General features: G+C 43.8%; 2 protein-coding genes and 3 non-coding genes across 5 annotated transcripts; 3 read left to right on the forward strand and 2 right to left on the reverse strand.

The window, feature by feature from the left end:
* The first annotated feature begins 2140 nt into the window (after positions 1 to 2140).
* LOC121167319 (olfactory receptor 2W1-like) lies at positions 2141 to 3100 on the forward strand. The gene has a single exon (XM_040996771.1). The coding sequence runs from the start codon at positions 2141 to 2143 to the stop codon at positions 3098 to 3100; it is 960 nt and encodes a 319-aa protein (XP_040852705.1).
* An 8711-nt stretch (positions 3101 to 11811) lies between these two features.
* Positions 11812 to 12762, forward strand: LOC121167348 (putative olfactory receptor 2W6). Its single transcript, XM_040996801.1, has one exon. The coding sequence runs from the start codon at positions 11812 to 11814 to the stop codon at positions 12760 to 12762; it is 951 nt and encodes a 316-aa protein (XP_040852735.1).
* Positions 12763 to 19374: 6612 nt separating this feature from the next.
* Positions 19375 to 19456, reverse strand: TRNAL-AAG. The gene has a single exon. It is a non-coding gene; the product is annotated as a tRNA-Leu (tRNA).
* A 1394-nt stretch (positions 19457 to 20850) lies between these two features.
* On the reverse strand, positions 20851 to 20922 carry TRNAE-CUC. The gene has a single exon. It is a non-coding gene; the product is annotated as a tRNA-Glu (tRNA).
* A 437-nt stretch (positions 20923 to 21359) lies between these two features.
* On the forward strand, positions 21360 to 21432 carry TRNAF-GAA. Its single transcript has one exon. It is a non-coding gene; the product is annotated as a tRNA-Phe (tRNA).
* Positions 21433 to 21692: the final 260 nt, after the last annotated feature.

Below are 21692 nucleotides of genomic sequence, written 5' to 3' on the forward strand. Positions count from 1 at the left end.
AATAATTGCATCATAATATTAAGCATATTTAAAATGGCATAATAATCAAAAGCCCAATTTTGTGTCACATCTACACAAAAGGAAGTTGAGATAGAAACTCACCAACTTCAAATGTACTCTTACTTTTCAGTCAAGTATTTTCGGTGCATTTCTTGAACACACAAAACATAATTCTGGACAAAAATCCATATGCTTAATGAACAGGTATATAACTTAATGTGGATGTAGACAAGCAAATATGAAAACACAGCTGCAATCTATTCCATGAGTCTATCACCTCCAAAAACTATTCCTATTTTTATCTATTATTTTTGAGTGTATATGTGTCTACAATAGAAACATTTATTATAACAGCTATTTTGTTAAACTATTTATTTAGTGAGGCATTATGTCTTTCACTATAACGCAAAATAGGCAAATATTATCTCTAAAATAAAAGTTAAGTCTAAAAATATGTACTCAAATACAAAAAATTTCAATATGCAATACAGTATTGAATGGAAGCTTTCCGGGTGCCATTTTAGCATCAGACATTAAGAAGTCATCTTTTTATATTAAATGATAGAAAATGTGGTAGTAGTGCTTGCTTTGGCAGCACATATACTAAAATAGGAAAAAATATGGTGGTGTACCTTTGATGATCTCTTCCACAGCTCTGAGATGCAAATGAAACTCTAGGCAAACTGGATCTGTATAACACTGCTGAGTAATGCTTAGCCTAGTCATCCTTTCAAAAGAAATCAATCGTTTCATTATTTTCACCAGTCTGAACAAATATTATTTGATTCTGCATAAATAAAATCACTATCTTTCCCTCTCATCTCCAACCTACTGTCCAATTCAGGTAATTTCACCAAAAAAAAAGACAACCAATATCATTAAGTGATTATTTTAATCATTGTGATTAGCACGACTTAACTTTAGTTCACAAGTGTTATATTGGGGGAAATGTTTTTGATTATACAGATAGAGCAAACAGCAGCACAAACCGTGTATGTCTTCTTAAAATGCATAGGCCATTGTTCATAGGTAGGGTTCATAGAAACATTCATAGAAACCTGCTAGCAAGAGTCATTTAAAAGTGGTCAAAAGAATGATAGGAGATATAAATAAATAATAACAATAAACTAAAAGCAGTATTCTGAGGACTTAGAGTAGGATGTACTTTGGCACGATAAACAACTGGACGGCTGGTAGTGAGAACGCTTGAGTGATCTGTGAGAAGAGAATGCATCCTATGCAGAAGCCAAAGTATAAAGGTCCTTTAGGACACCTCAAAAAAATCATGATATGCCTTGAATGGATTCAAATGTGTCTAGCAAGGTTTAAGCACGTAGTTACTATGTTTTAATGAACAATGTAATGGTGTGAAGGCGAACTGAGTACAAGAGGTGAAGACTGCTGAGACTTGGCTTAAGTTAGGATACTGTCATTGGAAACTCTTAAAAATGAGACAATAGTTAACATATGCTTTTTTGCACACAAAACTGCGAGTTGGATGATTAAGAAGGTATTGAGGATGATGGAGCAAAAAAGAATCAAGGATAAGTGCCAGATCTCTAGATGACAAACTGCAAAATCAAAGACACTAGTAACCAAGTATGAAAGACATTAGTCAAGTGTTCAGATTGTAGGAGTTGAGTCATTGACCACCTAAAAGAACATGCCGTCTAACTGCTGTTGTAAGACATTATGTGGTTGCATCCTTTTAGAATCAGACCATGCCAACCTTGCAAATGTGCTTGTGGGATCATTGAGAACCTGAGTTTAAAAGAAACATTCTCAAACTCCCCTGATCTTTTTAAATGCAATATTAACCTCATTCCCATTTAAAAAAACTATAGTAAGTAAGGGGCTACTAGCATGTAATATATTTAATTATGCCTTTTTTTCCATTTAAAGTGTACTATTTATCCATTACCTTTTTTCCATTATTAATGTAATTTCTGTCCTTTTGATTATTGTGCATGCCATCATATTATTTACATAGTCCATACTGACAAATTATTTCTTCTTCTCTTCCTCCTCTTTTTTGACTTCTTCTTCCTTTTTCCCCCTTTTCTCTTTCTTCATTTTCCTCTTTCTCTGCCTGCTCCTCTTCACTGTCTTGCCCTCTCTAATATTTAGCCATCACAGGATTATGCACCAAGGAAATCACAGTTCTCTCCATAATTTCATTCTACTTGGCTTCTCTGATCATCCCAATTTGGAAAAGATTCTGTCAGGAGTCGTCACCATCTTCTACTTAATTACATTACTGGGTAACACAGCCATCATTCTTGCATCTCTCCTGGAGTCCCAGCTCCATACACCAATGTATTTTTTCCTCAGGAATTTATCTTTTCTGGATTTGTGTTTCACAACCAGCGTCGTTCCTCAGATGCTGGTTAACTTGTGGGGCCCTGAGAAGACCATCAGCTTTGTGGGCTGTGTCATTCAACTCTATGTCTACATGTGGTTGGGCTCCACCGAATGCCTGCTCCTGGCTGTCATGTCCTATGATCGTTTCACAGCTATTTGCAAACCCTTGCACTACCTTGTCATCATGAACCCACATCTCTGTGTCAAGATGATCATCATGATTTGGAGCATTAGTCTGGCCAACTCCATATTATTATGTACACTCACCCTGAATTTGCCTCGATGTGGAAACAACCTTCTCGATCATTTCCTGTGTGAGTTACCAGCTATGGTCAAGTTAGCCTGTGTCGACACAACAGCAGTTGAAATGTCTGTTTTTGCTTTAGGCATTGTCTTTGTCCTTACACCCTTGATCCTTATTCTCATCTCCTATGGTTACATTGCCAAAACTGTGCTGAGGATGAAGTCAAAAGCAGGCCAGCGAAAAGCAGTGAACACCTGTGGCTCTCATCTCACTGTAGTGTCCATCTTCTATGGAACTGTTATTTACATGTACTTGCAACCAGGGAACAGTGCCTCCAAAGACCAGGGCAAATTCCTCAACCTCTTTTACACCATTATGACTCCAAGTTTCAACCCATTCATTTACACATTAAGGAATAAAGACATGAAGGATGCCCTGAAGAAGCTGATGAGAATCCACCATGACTCTGCAAAAAAGAGAGACATGAAGGCATAGAAAAATAATAGAGTCGGTCTGGTGCAGGAGCCTAATGGCTAAAGTCCTTGCCTTGAGTGCACTGGGATCCCATATGGGCGCCAGATATAATTCCAGCACCATTTCCCATCCAGCTCCCTGATTTTGGCCTGGGAAAGCAGTCGAGGACAACTTAGGACCTTGGGATCCTGTACCTGTACGGGACTCCCAAAAGAGTCTCCTGACTCCTGGTTTCAGACTGGCTCAGCTCCAGCCATTGCGCTCACTTGGAGAGTGAATCAATAGATGGAAGATCTTCCTCTCTGTCTCCTCTCCCCTCTGTATATCTGACTTTCCAATAAAAATTAATAAATCTTTTTAAAAAAACAAAAGAAAAATAGTAGATTGAATAAGGCAAGAAAATGTGCTTTCTGATCTTAATTTTTACAGAAACAATTCTTAGATTTTAAAAATGAATTAATTAACTTCACTGTTCTTTCATTCAGATAATTTGTTGACAGAAACAGTAAAGCAAACCCACCTGTTCGGCTCTTTTAAGTCTCTAATCATTGATGTGTCTTTACACAAAAATGCTATTGTACATTTTTTAATGTAAAACAAAGGGCATATATGCATAAACTTGAATGCACTTCATCTTATTCTAAAGCACAAAAGAAGCTGTTTGTTTATCTTGTTTTGTGTTCCCAATGCTAATACGTAGACATTCTGAAACATAGGTATGAAAAATGCTTTCACATAATTATGGTTTGCATCCTAAATAATACTTCTATACAAATCAATACTTTGTGCATTAAGTCTTCCGTGACGGCATCCAAACATTTACATATATTTGAAGCAAATGATGTGATTTGCATGACAGTAATTATTATAAGCCTCACCTAACACAATTCTCTCTGTTCAGTGAAATATGATACTAGTATCTGGAAGAAAAGGTCTCTCATTCAAATCTAGTACTACTTTATCGTGATACAGAAGTATAAAAAGAGATGAAATAAAGTGTTTCAAGCGTAAATGACAGCCTGATTCATTTCTCATTTGTTTATGAAATACTTAATCCCATGATTCTGTTTCTACATAATATGACTAGGTTCAGGTTAGTTCATTTTTTGGCATAAATCCCAGGGATTGTGTAATTTATGTCAATTTTGAGGACTGTATCTGTGTTGCTGGAATTTTATAAAATGAATCAACCTTTGTCACATGGACAGCTAATGTAGAATAACATTGAACACTGACCTTTTCTTCCCAGACTTACTACTTTGGTGACAAGTTGCATCTCCCTTCACTAACTTGTTATTGTAATTACTACCTTTGTGCTGGGAGCTTATTATCTAGAGTGTGTCTCAAAAAAAATTGGTAATAGCAGGACACTGTAATACAGAATAGGTATACTCTGACAAGTCAGCCAATGGCTGGTGGGCATTCTGGGCCTGGTTAATGGCAGATTTGTGTTAACTATATCCATGTGCCAGCATAGTTACCTGTTCTCCCCAGCCCCAAGATGAGGAGTGGCAGATTGTCCAGGGAAGGGGTCTGGAGACATATTGCACTGTGAGCTGCCGAGGACATGTTTGATAGGGCAGGAAAGACTTCTGGGTTATTCCATGGGCCAGGCCGCTGCTCTCACAAGGTAGGGTAAGGGAGCTGAGATAAAGTGGTTTAAAGGTGGGGGAAAACAGAGGACATGTTTCGGTCAGGACAAGGAGCACAATTGCTGGGGCTGAGGGCATGCCAGGCCAGGTAAGGCTGCAGCACGCAGCAGCATTTGTGTGGGCCAAGTCTGGGGACAGGCTAAGGTGAGTCAGGCCTCAGCACCCACTGGGACACAAGACCCAGGACAGGGTGGGGCTGCTCCTGGCTGGGTTAGGCAACACCACCCACCAATGAGAGCCGAGACCGCAGGTGGGTCATACCAAGCTGGGCTGAAGCACCTGCCAACACATGCAAGATACAGAGCTGGTAATGGACCTGGTAGGAGAATTCTGGGGACTCCCCTGCCAAGTTGTAGTTCCCATTGGTAAGTGTGAGTGCCATGGCTGTGGACAGAGTGTTCTGAACCAGGTTACATCACCTGCTGGTCAATGCTGAGACTGGGAGCAGTCCAGCTCAGACGGATTGCAGAACATGCTGGCACAAACAAGAGCTGAAGCTAGGAGCAGACCTGCTATGGCAACTTCCAGGACTCCCTCAATGAGTAGTTATTCTCACTTCGAGCTTTAGAGTTGGAATTAGGGGCGGGTCAGCCTGGGCTAGCACATGGCACCTGCTATCAAGTGCCAGGACTGTGTGCAAGTCATGTCAGGTGGGACTGCCGTACTCCCTGGCAGACATGAGATCCAGGGCTTACTGATAGGTAGGTAAACTGTGGGCATTATTCCATTAGGCATTAGGCTGCAGCTCCTGACGGTGAGCACATGATCCAGGGCTGGTGGCAGACTGGGCTGGGCAAGGTGTTAGCACCCTTTGGCATGTGTATGTGCTGGGTCTGGGGGCAGGTCAAGCTAAGCTAAAATGCAGCACTCATAGTTGTGCCTGACAAACCAGGCAAGGCTGCAGCACGTGCAGGAAAATGCAAAAAACGGGCTGGAGAGGCGGGCCTGATAGGAGTTTTGAGGAATCTCTCCAACTAGGCCACAGCATCCGCTGATGTGTAAAGACAACCAGGCCTGTGGTGGTCTTTGCTGGGCTAGATTGAAGCACCCTCAGTTTGCATGAGAGATGGGGCTGAGGCAGAACTAACAAGGCAGCTGCAGCCGCCAGTATGTACATCGGCTGGTTCAGATGACAGACTAACCCTGACCCTGCATTTGGTTCACACACAAGTCAAGTCTGAGGTCAACCCAGGTGAGGTTTCATGGGGGATTCTGTAGCTAGACCACTGGACTCATATCCTGGCCACAGGGAAAATCACAAGATGGGTCTGACCTTAGGAGTGCTTGTGTTGGGACTGGGCCTCCTCAGTTGCTATTGCCTGTGCAGTGGACAGCATGCCCAGATGCACACAGGGGACATGACAGCCAGCTCATCTAGGCCAGCAGAGGACGTCAAGTGCCTTGTCAGAGGATGGAAAGCAGAACAGTTTGGACAACTCTCCTAGCCAAGCTTTACAACAGTTTCCCAGGCCTGTGATGGACAAATGTGTGCTTGGCCAGCCAATAGACCTTGAAAATATTTTCTGAATGCAGGTGCAGTAAGTCAACATCTCAGAACTATCCAAACCACTCAAGTAACACCCTTGGAACACTCTTCCCCACATCAGCATCTCTATACTTTTATATGTCTTCTTCCATTTCTTTCATCAGTGTTTTGTAATTTTTATTATTTCTAGGTCTTTCTTTGTTTGACAGCTATTATGAGTAAAATCACTTTCAGGATTTCTTTTCCAGTCACTTCATTATTAGTGCATAAAAACATTACTGGTCTTTGCATTAATTTTTCATCCTGCAATCATTCATTTGTCAAGTTTTAACTGTCTTTGGAGTCTTTAGGATTTTCTTTTTACAGAATACTATCAACTGTAAACAGGGTCCATTTGACTTTGTGCCTTCCATCAAGATACTAGAAAGTCCTCGCCTTGAACACGCCAGGATCCCATATGGGCACCAGTTCTAATCCTAGCAGTTCCACTTCCCATCCAGCTCCCTGCCTGTGGCCTGGGAAAGCAGTCGAGGATGGCCCAAGGCCTTGGGACACTGCACTCGCATGGGAGACCTGGAAGAAGTTCCTGAATCTGGCTTTGGACGGCATAGCATCGGCCGTTGCGCTCACTTGGGGAGTGAATCATCAGACAGAAAATTTTCCTCTCTGTCTCTCCTCCTCTCTGTATATCTGACTTTCCAATAAATAAATAAATCTTTTAAAAAAAAAATAAGTAACTGTGATGCCCAAGAAACTGATGAACTTATCTGGACAATAAGACACTGGACTTTATACTTGGTAGATGCTTGCAATGAAAGTATCTCAACTGAATTCGAACTGTGGTAATACAACAAGGTGGAGGAATCCACCATGGGGGGTGTTGGGGGGAAGGGGAATCCCAGTGCCTATAAAACTGTGTCACATAATGCATTGTAATCAATTTTTAAAAATCATGTGAAAAATAATAACTGAGATGAACACAAACTTCAAGATCATAATTTTCCTAAGAGTCTAGCAGGAAAAGGGGAAGAGTGAAAGGTCATATTAGTATCTCCAAGTTTTTTTTTAAGTTTACAATGCCTGAATTTGGGGGCAAATTCAAGAGTGTCCATGATATTACATTTAATTCACTAATGACATAAGGAAACTTCAAAAAGTTCATAGAAAATTCACATTATCTTTTAATTTCATTTTCTATGAACTTTTTCATGTTTCCTGAACCTACAATTGTGAAGATTCTATCATTTTTAGTCAACTAGCTTTCCTCTTGTAGACCAAACATACAAATTAATTCGTATCATAGCTGCTATCTTAGCTTCTGAATAAAACACATTTCAGTTAGAAATGCTACTATCTATAGACCTGGTTTATGTGATATAGCTAATATATAATGTCAGTTTAATACAAGTCACAAATAAATTCATCTCAGCAAATAATTCCCATTGAAGAAATCTAAAAAGAGGAGACGGTGATATCTAATGTCTTAAGGGAACTTTCCCTGAAACCATTCCGTGGGTGTGCCTCTGACCTTACAGATTTCTTAATCACCTTTGTGAAGCGTCGGTCCCCAAGGTCTAATTCAACATCAACACAGATAGCCTTTAGAGCTCCACATAAATGCTTCCCTGCCACACGTTAGTAATTCATAGAGCGAGCTTTAATCACCTTTGTGCTCTACTGTTTAATTGGAGAGAAATCCTATTTCGAAATATGAATAGCAAGAACACGTGTGTTCATTGAAGATAATTTAATGTAGCATAGATCAACTCTTCGACTAGTTCAACATCTAATTTTTCCCTAATATTGACATCAAATAGACAATTCTGGTAAATGTTAGTTCAGCTGTCATATTTCAGTTTGAGTGGAATATGGTGGCAGTATATGAAATGGAGGAGTATAATCCAATTTTCAGCACTTTTGTGACTTAACCAACTAGTATCTTTTTTCTAGATTAATGAAATAGGGAGTCCGCATAATAGAGTGTGGATACATTTGAACTGCGTGAAAGCGTGACCCCCATGTTACTATAGAAAAACTGAAACATATTGTGACCCTTCAGCTTCTGGTAAGTATTCACTGTCATTTGAGACACAGGGTAGAAAACAGATTCTAGGCTCTGTTTGCTTCAGTCTGAATTGCAATCAAAAGTGGGTATCGGAGATATAAATAAGACATGCACTGTGAGATTAAATGTCCAGAAGGGCAGTTTGTGGGTTTCTAAGTAATTGAATTTCCTCTTAGAGCCCCAGCATCACGCTGTATGTTACGCTTAACAAATCACATAACTTCCCTACAAAGTAAGTGCCACTTAGAATAACTGTTTGGCCAGCGCAGACACTGGACCCTAAGGGGCTGAGCATACTCACAGGTACTCACAGGTACTCCTGATGGCAGGTGGTCTGAACCCAGAGTCTAGGGCCCTTGCCTTCATTTTTCTGCTTACATTTTGTGTTACGAAAGCAATATGCTTCTCACTTTGTAATTAATAAAAGGTTAAGTTTAACGTATTTTTTGTTCTTAGAACATTTTAGCTACTCTTGAAATTCTTGCAATCTGATTTTATTTCCATATAATTACCTCTATCTAATTATATTTAGATGTATTTGGATTATTTATTTTAAATTTTACTGAAAAAAAAACCAAACTGCTAAGTTATGTTATATTATTTGGAACTGATGTTCATATCAGAAAAATTTAAAAACTGAGTTTCAAATAAAATGTAGCCCATTTTTTAATTATCTATTCCTAAAATTCTAACGCTCTGCTTCATTTTTAATATCACACTCACCTTTAAACGAAAGCTTTTTAACAATCATGTTTGAAACGTAAGGCTAAAATCAATATAAAAAGTGGCAAACAGCACAAAATGGAAAGTCCCGTGTTGGGGTTCACAATATTAAAATCACATAAACTGTAGTTCCTGCCTCGGCAGCATTTGGAATAATAACTGGATTTTGTGAAATGTAAAGTTAAAATAGAGCCAGAAATGCTTGCACCTATTAATAGTAACTGACGTGAAACTTAGAAAGCGCATGCAGAGCATTAACGTGCACACTGCTTTCTTGGGTAGTGTCGCACATTTGGGATGTTGCTTGTGTTCACATATAACCTCACATGTTTGAGGCATTGGAGAAGTCAACGGTGTGTGCAACAGAAAAGCGTGGCATCTATAGATCATGCAGTGTTAAAACTGACAACAGGCTTTATCTGAGAACAGAAATTTAACAGATTCTGATTTTAAACAGCTTTAAAGACACATTCTTTATTTTAAAAACATAAAATTTTTAAATAAACCACGTTACATTTTATTGACCAGAGCTGTACATTTGGGTAACTGAATGCCTACACTGTAAGGTGGTGATTGTTAAAAAAAACATCAGGACAGAAGACACATCAGTGGACTTGCAAGGGTTGTTACTGAGAAACGAAGAGAAGAGCCTGGAGTGGCTGGCACTGTCCTGCTTCTTGACTGTGGTGATAGTTACAGGAACAATCATGGAAAGTCAGCAAGTGTTTCGTTTCAGTTTCTTGCCATCACGTGTTATCTGATCATAAAACAGCTCCTTCAGGATGCCACGTTGCATTGATTCTTCTGTGTTGCTTTCAGAATAAAGGAAAAGAGCCAAAGTTCAGAATCTTTGAGTTCAACCTAAAAGGCACTGATAAAGTAATGTGTAAATGGCTTTCCTGTCCTGGAAGTTCACACACAACACTGGCATGAATGCTTCAGCGGAAGGCTCTCCTGTGCAGGGCACAAGGCTGCAGCTGTGGCTCCTTAAGGCTACTTCAAGTTTGTGTTAGTGGCTCTTTGTTTCTCAGCTCCAGGCCACTGTGCAGCTAAAAGACCCAGTGCTTTTTGGAAGCAAGCCTCCACCTGCTCTTGAGATGCATGAGCTAAATATTTACAGACCATGTGTTTGTTCATTTGAAAAGTTATGCACAATTTTTAAGATGTTCTAGTTTGGCTCTGAACACTCATGACAAGATCAGAAGTATGGAAAATGAAGTAAGTACACTCTAAAATCATTAAGATTTGGTGATGATGGATATAGTTTGTCATTTTTAGAATTAAACGTGAACCAAGCACAGTTCCAAGTTTCCTTTGCAGAAGGCAATATTGTTGTATAGTCACTTTGCTAATCAAACAGGTTAAATAATTGCCAAGGGACACACAACTTCCAAGCAGTGAAGTGCAAATTTGATGCCAGCACTGTTGAATACCAAACCTGTGCCCTCACTCCACTGATATCTTACACTAAAAACCAAACACATAATAAATAAAATAAATCTGCATTTTTATATTGAAATAAACTATATCTTTAGCTCATAATTTTTACTAATAACAGTTCTTCCTTCACGCTTTTAAACATCATATTATGATGAAAATACTTATATCAATTGTATATCATAGATAGCTTATCTGCACATTATTTTACTTTATAATTGCATTAAATAAGGATTTTATTCCATGTTCCCAAAAATATTAGATCTGAAATTTATGATCAGGGATAATGTGCTTTAAAAAAATAAATTCAGCTGGTAAGCATTCCATCCTTGATGGCATGATACAATATACAGAATAGTGAGGAGGATGGCATTTTTGTCCCTTGCCAGTGCTCTTTGGAATCAAATGAAATAATAGAATTACATACAGGATTTTTTCATAAGTGAAGATACACTAATATAATTGGTCAAGTCTATGGGGAAGAACAAGTCATTGGCTGCTTAATGAATGGTTGTGGTCTGAGTTTTTTGATGGCTAATTCTGACAAAGCACAAGTGAGTCTTAATAGACAGTCATGTGTATGTGGAGTCCAGATGGTCTGTAGTTTGTTCAACTTTTAACTCTGCCACAAATCAATGAGATTATTTAGGTATTATATTAGTCAAGAAGGGTATTCAAAAAAGCATGGCTTCTACAGAAAATGTTAATAAGAAGAAATTTGTATTTCCTGGCAAACAGAAACAACCCCCAAGATTGATCCTGAAGAGCACCAAAGTCTCTCAATGCAGCAATACAATGTTGAAAAGCATGACATATGTGAAGAGATGGAGGTTGATTGGTATTGTGATCGTGATTGTGAGTATGGTTATTATTACAATGATTGGGAAACAGAAATGAGGAAGTGAATACAGAACGTGATATACTATCAAATGTTAGAAACTATACCAAGAAATATACGGCTTAGATATTTACTTCAAGTTCAATTCATTTGATAAAACAAACATTTATCATGGACAAGTCGTGACTGTGTCACAGCTTCAAAAAAGAACTTCTCAAAATACGTCCTACACTTAAAATTCTGAATCAACTACACAATTTAATTCATCAAAATACACAGAACCATTCATGACATAACAGATTAAGCCTTTCCAGTGACTTACAAGTTTGTGTATTATTTTAAGATCACTTTGACAGAACTGAATGCAAAGAGGCTCTGGATGCTGAATATTGGGGAAATGTAAAAAAGGGCAAAGAATGCAAATAAGTGAGCTTTGGATACTCAAAGCTAACCTCAGAGATTTCCAGTTCCACCTAATGCTCACATCTGCCGGTCACCATGGTGTAACCTCCTAACCTTTCAAAAGGAGCAATGGAAACCAGAAATGAGAGTGCTGACACAGACTTCATCCTGCTGGGTTTTTCTGATCGACCACAACTAGAACCCATCATCTCTGCCATTGTCTTCATCTTCTACATTGTGGCTCTGGTAGGAAACACAACCATCATCCTTGTCTCATACCTGGACCCCCAGCTCCACACGCCCATGTATTTCTTCTTATCCAACCTCTCTTTTCTGGACCTCTGTTATACAACCAGCATCATCCCCCAGATGCTAGTCAATCTGTGGGGACCAAGGAAATCCATCACCTACGGAGGCTGTGTGCTCCAGTTCTTCTTTGCCCTTGACCTGGGAGCCACAGAATGCCTTCTCTTGGCTGTGATGGCCTATGACCGCTACGCCGCTGTCTGCCAACCCCTTCACTACACAGTCATCATGCACCCTCAGCTCTGCCACAGGATGGTGCTGACTTCCTGGTTGGGTGGTCTGGGCACTGCCTTAGTTGTTTGTTCCCTGACTTTAAAGTTGCCAAGATGTGGGCACCGAGCAGTGGACAATTTTTTCTGTGAGATGCCAGCCTTGATCAAGATGGCTTGTGTTTATTCAAAGGTGATTGAGATTGTTGTCTTTGCTCTTGGAGTGGTGTTTCTATTGGCACCTCTATTACTGATTCTCATCTCATATGGAGTCATCACCCAAGCTGTAATGAAGATCAAGTCAGCCGCCAGGTGGCGTAAGATCCTCAACACATGTGGCTCCCACCTCACAGTAGTTACCCTGTTTTATGGAACATTAATTTATATGTACATGAAGCCACAGAATCAGACATCTCAGGATGAAGGGAAATTCTTCACCCTTTTCTACACAATTGTCACACCCAGCCTGAACCCTCTGATTTACACTTTAAGAAATAAAGATGTGAAGAATGCAGTGAAGAGAGTACTGGGAATGGGAAAAAGTTCCAAAAAGTCTTCAAGTTAGATAGAAAAATCAACCGGACTATAGCGATAAAGAAATGTTATCTATTATAAGCAGAAGTTTATTCATTCTTTGAAAATATGTGTTTTATGTATTTGACAGACACATTTACAGAGAAAGAGAGATGGGTGTTGCATAGACTGGTCTACTCCCCTGATAGCTGCAATGGCTAGGAAAAGGTGTAGAGGCCGAATCACTTGGGAGGGAGGGAGGGAGGGAGAGAGAGAGAGAGAGAGAGAGAGAGAGAGAGAGAGAGAGAGAAAGAAAGAGAGAAAGAGAGAAAGAAAGAAAGAAAGAAAGAAAGAAAGAAAGAAAGAAAGAAAGAAAGAAAGAAAGAAAGAAAGAAAGAAAGAAGGGAGGAAGGGAGGGAGAAAGAAAGAAGAAAGAAGAAAGATTTCCATCTTCTACTACCTTCCTAAGCACCAGCATCCCATATGGGTGCCAATTCATGTCCTACTTGCTCCACATCCCATCCAGCTCCCTGCTTATGACCTGGAAACCAGTAGAGGATGACCCCAAACCTGGATCATCTCAGCTCTGGCCATCAGGGCCATCTGGGGAGTGAACCCATGGATGGAAGATATTTCCATCGCTCCTTCACTCTGTAAATGTTTCTTTCCAATAAAAATAAATAAATCTAAAAAATAAAATAAAATAAAGATCCTGCAGAGTGGGGGCGTGGATCACCTGGCACGGCCCTCCTGTGCCCACCTGTGCCAAGTTCATGAGCCCCATGTTGGGAATCCAGCAGGGCTTGGGTTCCCAGGCTCAGGCCCTTGGGACCACCAGCAAGAGGGACTTTCAGGTTTGTGAGCCCCAGAGGAGGGGGATCTGGCAGGGCTCGGGTCGACTGTCCTAGCTCTCTTGGTCCTCCTTGAAGAGGTGAGTGATGGGTTTGGGAGCCACAGGGATGGACAGTGGGGCTTGGGTCATCTGGCCCAGGTCCTGGGACTCGTCTGCAAGAATATTCTCTCCTCAGTGAAAAGGGTGAAGCAATAGACACAGATCCTGATGCACATGGAGAACATGGCAGCCCTTTTTGTACCTCAGCAAAAGAAGAACAGAGCAAACTGGAAGAGCACCCCATCCAAATGATGGCAGCAAAAACCTGGATTAATGGAGACTTGAGGTTGACCATGTCAGCCAATGGACATTGGGAGGGGTGCATCATCCTTGGATCAGCAAAATTGACAGCATTTCAGAACTATCCAAACCACTTGGGCAGAAAATACACACAGCGGGACCCTGGGTAGATATTGAGTGGCGCTTCCCCATTCCTGGGTACTGAGACATTTGGTATGGGCTCTGCCTTTATTTCTCCCCAGAAATGAGAAGAAGAAATAACAAATTCGGAAATAATGATGATGTCGTTATGATGATATGGTGATATGATAAATCACCCATTTATCCCTAACCCTCGATCCTTTCCATCCTGATCAAATAAGTATGATAAAAAATTAAAATTAAAAAATTGTCAGGCCCGGCGCAGTGGCGCAGTGGCTAAGGTCCTGGCTTTGCACGCCCCAGGATCCCATATGGACGCCGGTTCTAATCCCGGCAGCCCCGCTTCCCTTCCAGCTCCCTGCCTGTGGCCCGGGAAGGCAGTCGAGGACGGCCCAAAGCTTTGGGACCCTGCACCCATGTGGGAGACCCGGAAGAGGCTCCTGGCTTCGGATCGGCATAGCATCGGCCATTGCGCTCACTTGGGAAGTGAATCATCGGACGGAAGATCTTCCTCTCTGTCTCTCCTCTCTGTATATCCGCCTTTCCAATAAAAATAAAATAAATCTTTAAAAAAAAAAAAAAACATTGTCCTGCAGAATACAGCAGGTACTCATCAGATAATAAATACGGGAGCAACACCACTTTTGTTAATATCAAAGATATTGAATCACCTAATATTTATCCTTGGCAGAACATACAGGGGCCCCCACGCCGTGGCTCAATGCTTAAATCTTGGCCTTGCATGTGCCAGGTTACCATATGGGCACTGGTTCATGTCCCAGCTACCCCACGTCTTATCCAAGTCCCTGCCTGTGGCCTAGGAAAGCAGTAGAGGATGGATCAGAACCTTGGGACCCTGCACCACCCCTGTGGGACACACAGAGAAGGCTCCTAACTCCTGGCTTTAGATTGGCTTAAGCTCTGGCAGTTGAAGCCATTTAGGGAGTCATCCAGGGAACAGAAGATCTTTCTCTCTGTCTCTCCTCTCTGTACATTTTCCTTTCCAATCAAAAATAAACAAAACTTTTAACACACATATAAGTTTTAGGGAAAGGGGAAGATAATATAGGGGTTTTTTTCCACAGTCATTATGACTTAGATTCTCCACCACACACCTCCGAGGTACACAGAAGTACAGCAATGTCTCAGGACCCTTGCAGGACCCTGGGGAGACCCAATCTGTACATGCTTGAGTCCCTGCAAGGAAATAACACAGAATATGCATATAACCTGTGCAAGTCTTCCGAAAACGTTATCTCTCTAGACTATTTGAAAAACCTAATATAATGTAAATGTCCTGTGAACATGTGTGCTATATTATTCATGGAATAATATCAAGAAAAAAAAATCTGCCAATGTTCAGCATAGACGCAAGTTTTCCCCAAAAAACTCCAGTCGCTTGAATCCATGGATGTAGAAGCCTCACATAAGGAAGGTTGAGTGTGTCCGTTTAGAAAGTAGAAAACCAGGAAGAATAAAGGGGGGGAAATGTTCATTAAAGTCCAGATATAATGGCTGACACTTCTTAATCTCCTATTAATTTATCCCCATATATTTTCAAGCCTGACTCATTTTATTTTGAAATTCTGCTCTGCTTTGCCCAACGTGTGCATTCACTCGGGGAGGGACAAATGCTGACTCCTCCAGCCTAGAAAAACGTCAGCTGTTCCGATGGCGAGGTCCTCCAAAGGACTGCTGTGAGTAACTGCTGCACATTTTCAGCTCTGCATGAAAACCTCATTAAGGAGGAGCAGCATTCTGATGTGGTAATGCCATCGCCTCAGACAACAGCTGGGCACCCGTTCCTGTCTTGGCAGCTCCACTTCTGATCCAGCTCCCTGCTAACAGCTTGGGGGGAAAGTAGGGGGAAGACAGCCCGAGTGCCTGAACACCTGCAACCACTTTGGAGACCCAGACGACAGCTTCGAGCTTCAGCCTGGCTCAGTCCTGACTTGCTGCCATTTGGGGAGTGAACCAGAAGGTAGAACTCTTTCTCCCTCTCTCTGCAGGTAACCCTGCTGGCCTTCAAGTAAATAAAAATTTTTAAGTTTCATTAGAAAGAAAATAGTAGCACAAATAATTTTTAAAAGATTGAGAAATCTTTTTTCTCAATAAAGATTGTGAAAATACCTTCTGTGAGGTCTTTCCCGGAGACTTGCCCGGATCAAGGTAACAATGTCACACACAGCTAGGATCCAGTGCCTGGGAGAAGCATGAACAGGCTCCCAGCTGGGCAACGGGCTCCTCCCTCCAACAACTGCCCTTAGCTAACAGGATTTAGAAAAAAAATAGAAATTCCCTGGCAAGCTATTTTTTTAAGTTTGATAAAAACGTTGTCAGGAGTTTAGGAAAAGGGACCTCTCATTTGCTTGTGTGTGTGTTGTGTTAGGTATATGGTATTACATTACCTTTCTTAAAGAAAAAATCAGAAATCTCCAGAAATAAGTACAGATTGAAAATGTCTTGACCACAATTCTGAAGCTAAAAAAAAAAAGCTCAGAAAACGAAAAGGTCTCATAACTCTAGTAGCAGAAAAGACCTAAACTGGTGTGAAACCACTTCTTTACTTTCACTTCTACTAAACGAAGCCAGTTCTATGTTAAAAGAACAAAAATTATTGACAGACTGTTAGTGAACATTTGTCAGAAACGGGTTTTTAAAAACAAGGATACTTATTTCTATAACAGTAATTTATAAAATGAGAGACTACCTTAAGTGAAATATTTTAGAAAAAAATAGAACTTTTACTTTGGGATACAATAATAATTGAGAGTGACATCAAATAAAAACTATCAAAGAATAGCATAACTTTATCTAGATTTTAAGTGTACATTCACAGTGGCTACATGAAAATAGTGGATCATATTTTGTGTCTTTCGACTCAATTGAAATGCCCAAGGGTAAACTTCCTTTCTTGCTACGCTGCAGGTACAAATACAATTAGGGTACATAGTTTTTCCTTTCTGCTATTACATGAGACCCTACTTGCGGTATTAGCAGCGTGCCCAGTCTCCTGTAGGGCTTCCCTTGTCGCTGAATCATCTTCAAGTTTCCGAAATGGGGCTCCCATCCCTTTGTACACCCACCCAGCAGCAGCACCCTAGTGCCCACCGCCGATTCTCGCAGCGCCGCCAGAGGGCGCTGTAGCCAGGCCGCAGCGGTGACGTCACAGTGAGAACTCGCTGTCCAGAACCCCGCGGGGCCGGGGTCCTTCCAAGGGGCCGAGCCGCTCCTCCGCCGCCTCCGCGCTCCCTTCGTGGCCGACGGTGCTCGGGTCTTCCCGCGCTCCCTTCGTGGCCGACGGTGTTCGGGTCTTCCTGCCTGAGACGCTCCATCTCCATCCAGACTGTCAGGGCTGGAGGTACTGATCGCCGTCCCCTTTCTCCCGGGTACGCCATTCCGGCAGTGTCCACAGTCCCCCGTGGATCCTCAACAGAAACACACAAACAGCAGAGCTCTCGGTTCTCCTGAAGAAGGCGATGCCCGCCTGCACGCTCTCCGTGCCCAGGGGAAAGGATGCCCGCCTGCACGCTCTCCGTGCCCAGGGGAAAGGATGCCCGCCTGCACGCTCTCCGAAGGATGCCCGCCTGCACGCTCTCCGTGCCCAGGAGAAAGGATGCCCGCCTGCACGCTCTCCGTGCCCGGGAGAAAGGATGCCCGCCTGCACGCTCTCCGTGCCCAGGAGAAAGGATGCCCGCCTGCACGCTCTCCGTGCCCAGGAGAAAGGGCCTCGGGGGCAGCTGAGGAAGTTGCTGGGGCAGTCAGGAGCAGGGAGACCCAGGCTAGCACCCTGCAGCAGCTCCCCCCACAGCCAGCCTGGACGGAGCATGGCCGCAGAGACGCACAGAGACAGAGACGTCTCCACAGGACGACCCCAGGTCCTGTGGAGACAGCCCCTCGTGCCATGGTGTGTGGGCTGCTGGCCCTGCCGGAAGCTGCACTGCCACGACGCTCATTCCCACAGGGGGCTGGCCCCAGAGTACAGACGAGGAGGATAGAAAAACCAAAAACCACTCAGGAGAGACTCCACTACGGAGGAAAAAAGAGAATGAGATAAAAGAATAGTTAAGTACCAGCCCACGCCGCCTCATCTTTAAATCTGATCAAGGACTTGCCCGAGCGTTTGATATTCCCCAGACACCTCATGAATTACAATTGCTTTTCCCAGTTACACTTAGTCAAGACAAAAATCAACCTGCATATGCGAATCCAGACTTCGACACCATCACAGCTTTTAAGAAAGCTAGAGTCAGGGATTTCCCATGATTTTAAAAAAATAACAAAAAATAGGACTTTCTCCTCAGTATTTACAGTGGAAAATGTGCAAGAATAAGGCTAGGAAATGTTGTGATCCTTAGGATAAGCAGGTTGACAACTCCGCGGGGAGGGCGATTGGTCTATGATATGTTGGTAGCAGATGGGCGTGGACTACTACAGAGCAGCAAACACAACTACGTCAAAGTGCTCACGGGATGCAGCCATGTAAGCCAGGGACAAAACTGACATTTGGCCTGAGTTTGCCAGCAGTTATACCCCATGGAGCTGGGGAAACCTAGGCTGGTTTTATAGGATGCCTGACTGATTCCACAGAAAAACAAGTTAAGGGAAACAGCACTAGGAAATTGTTACTGAAGCAATTAGCCCATGAGATTGCCAATGGGTGGGCCTCAGGACCGGGCACCTTGCTCGGATCCCGATCCAGCCACGTGGGGAGCTGTCCCCGGCCTGCCTGGGCTGGGGGGCTGCTCCCTTCGGGGTGAGTATGGAGGGGAGGTCTCCGTAGCTGGGTAGGTCCAGGGCCCAACTACCGCCCTCGATGGGCGGTGAATGGGATTTGGGAGGGGCGCGACCTTGGGCCTGGGGCTTTAAACTTCCAGCAGCCTGGGCAGCTCCAGCAGGCAGGGAGCTCTGCGGTTTTGGTTCTTTGAATCGCTGCTTAGGTAGCTCCAGGTTGAACCCATTGTGCTTCTGGGAAGCGAGTCAATCCTAAAGATTCCCAATGACAGTAACTCTTCCTTTGAAGAACTTGTAATCACTTAACAATGCTGAGCACCGAACACCAGTTCATGGAAAAGCTAAGGGTCTGGGTTTGTCCAGCAGGATATCCTATTACCTGACATGATGATTCATCAGCAGACGGATCACATTAGGCAGGGCCATGACAGTAACCATATCCGGGGATAGATTATGTGGGCGATGTGTGGGCCACACCCTGTGAAAATTCTAACCCCACTGGTTAGTTCAGGGAAGGTTCGAACAAGGAAACAACTTCCAATTTAAGATCGGGGGGTGGAGAAAAGGAAGGAGGTTAGGAAACCTCTGAAGCTACAGGAGAAGTAAATGTAAGTTCAACCGACGTTATTGGATAGGAAAACGGAGAGAAAAGGATCTTGGCAGCGGTGGGATTCGAACCCACGCCCCCGAAGAGACTGGAGCCTTAATCCAGCGCCTTAGACCGCTCGGCCACGCTACCCAACTTGGGAGAGTGTTTGCCCCAGTTTCTCCCTATGAGTCAGTGCGGTCTGCCAGTGCCTTCCTACCTGGAGCTGTTTTCGTGAGCGCTCCCCCCGGCGCCTTCAGCACCCCTGCCTGCGCCTTCAGCACCCCTTCCTAGCGCCACCAGCACCCCTTCCTGGCGCCTTCAGCACCCATGCCTGCGCCATCAGCACCCCTGCCTGGCGCCATCAGCACCCCTGCTTGGCACCTTCAGCACCCCTGCCTGGCACCTTCAGCACCCTGCCTGGCACCTTCAGCACCCCTGCCTGGCACCTTCAGCACCCTGCCTGGCGTCATCAGCACCCCTGCCTGGCACCCCTTCCTGGCGCCATCAGCACCTCTGCCGGGCGCCTGGGTTACAATCTGAGGAAGAACCCCTGGCGGCCGAGACGCCCGCGCCCTTAGCCCACACTGGAGGCGGGCGGAGCTCCGGACGCTGCAGGCCGCAGGTGCCGGAGCGCGGCGACCCGGGGGAGCCCTGCCGCTCACAGACTTCGAGAAGGAGTTGACCGAAGGCCCTGAGGGGAAATGGGGGCAGGGGTCCTACCACCCCGCAGAGCGCACGTCCCTGAGCGACTATAAACGAGGAGGTGGGGGATCCCAGTCCTCGCCCAAACGTCCCTGGAGCGAAAGACAAGGGCGGTTCGCGTGGGGATCAGGGAGAGCGCCGCTCCCTGCCGGGGTGGGTGGGCGTCGCTCCAGCCTGGGACCCGGGGTCCCCCCCATTCCCCGGGGCCCCCAAAGCGAGCTGCCAGGGAGTGTGTGGCTGAAAACCACAGCGCTTGACCCCCGGGGGCGACCGGGTGTGCCGGAAGAGGGCTGTACACACAGCAGCCTGCTTCGGTCTTGGAGAAGTTTCTCTGTTTTCACTCCGCTCTGATGACTTTCCCTCACTCCCTTCCTGCGAAAAATAGTTCAAAGCAGACGATCTGCACCTTCGAGGGGAGCAGGTGCTGAGGGCCTGGAAAGCTCTGGTCGCCGGACCCGGCTAGCGTGATCCTGGGGGTCCTACTGGTCCTGGGGGGCATCGGGGTCGCCCGGGGAACCCCAACCTCCAGGGAAAGGCTCCCACGTCGCCGCTTTCCTGAAAGGGCTATGTCCGTCTCCACAGATCCCCAATGTCCCACTCACGCATGCACCGAGGGGAAGAAGCCCCAAATACTGCAAGCGCTGAGAGCCTTCAATTTGAACCAATCGGCACTCAGTGGCGAAGCGTTCTTAAAGACTGAATTTATAATCTGTGCTCTTTCCACTCTTGAAATCTCCAAAAGGGTGAAGGGCCTTTAAGTGTAAAACAACCGCGTGTGAAAATTAAAGATTAGTTTATTATGAGTAGGTTCCTAAAAACGTTGTTTGCTGCAAAAAGTAATTTTCCCTGACCGGGAATCGAACCCGGGCCGCGGCGGTGAGAGCGCCGAATCCTAACCACTAGACCACCAGGGAAGCTGGCTGCAGGTCTCAGTAAAACGTTTACCAGGTTAAAGCTTCGTTTGCACGCGGATGATTCTCCGCCCCCATTGGACCAGCAGCCCGACCCTCAGGCTCGCACGCACCAACCCATAAACTCTGGAAAACAGGGCGAGTGGCAACCCGAGGAGGTAATTCACACTCGTGGCTGGATGGTGGAGACTCTTAACGGCGTGAGGTGAACTAGAAATCAGTGTTGCTTGTAAATCGCTGCAGAAATTCTTGTGATATCAGGTTGTAACGGTCTTTTTATCTTTCTCTTCATGCTATATTTTAGCCATTCGAATACAAAGAACGTTTCTAAATTTATTTTTGGTTTGCTGAAAATTCTTATAACGGTGCTTATTAAATAGCTATGAGTTTTTTTAAATTGTTTGGTTCATTATAGTTCATTTTAAGTTGGCGTGGGCGGAGCCGAAATAGCTCAGTTGGGAGAGCGTTAGACTGAAGATCTAAAGGTCCCTGGTTCGATCCCGGGTTTCGGCAGACTGTGACTTTTTTGCTGCTTGGAGTTTTCTTTCTATAAATAAAAATATGTATTCCCCCCTTCCTTTTTTAAAAAATGAATCTTATTAGAAATCATAAGGGATTGTATTGTAACGTATTGTAATAAAAAGATTGTTTTGATTGAAACTAACTTTGGACTTCGCCAAACACCTAAATGTAAGGAGGAAGAGACAAATGTGCTGAAGTAAAACCACTGTCACCTTTATAACAGTTGGCATTTTCTTTCTTGGTTTGAACTT

Source organism: Ochotona curzoniae, unplaced genomic scaffold, assembly GCF_017591425.1.
Source record: "Ochotona curzoniae isolate NIBS_2020 unplaced genomic scaffold, NIBS_Ocur_1.0 patch361, whole genome shotgun sequence".
NCBI classification, from domain to species: Eukaryota; Metazoa; Chordata; class Mammalia; order Lagomorpha; family Ochotonidae; genus Ochotona; species Ochotona curzoniae.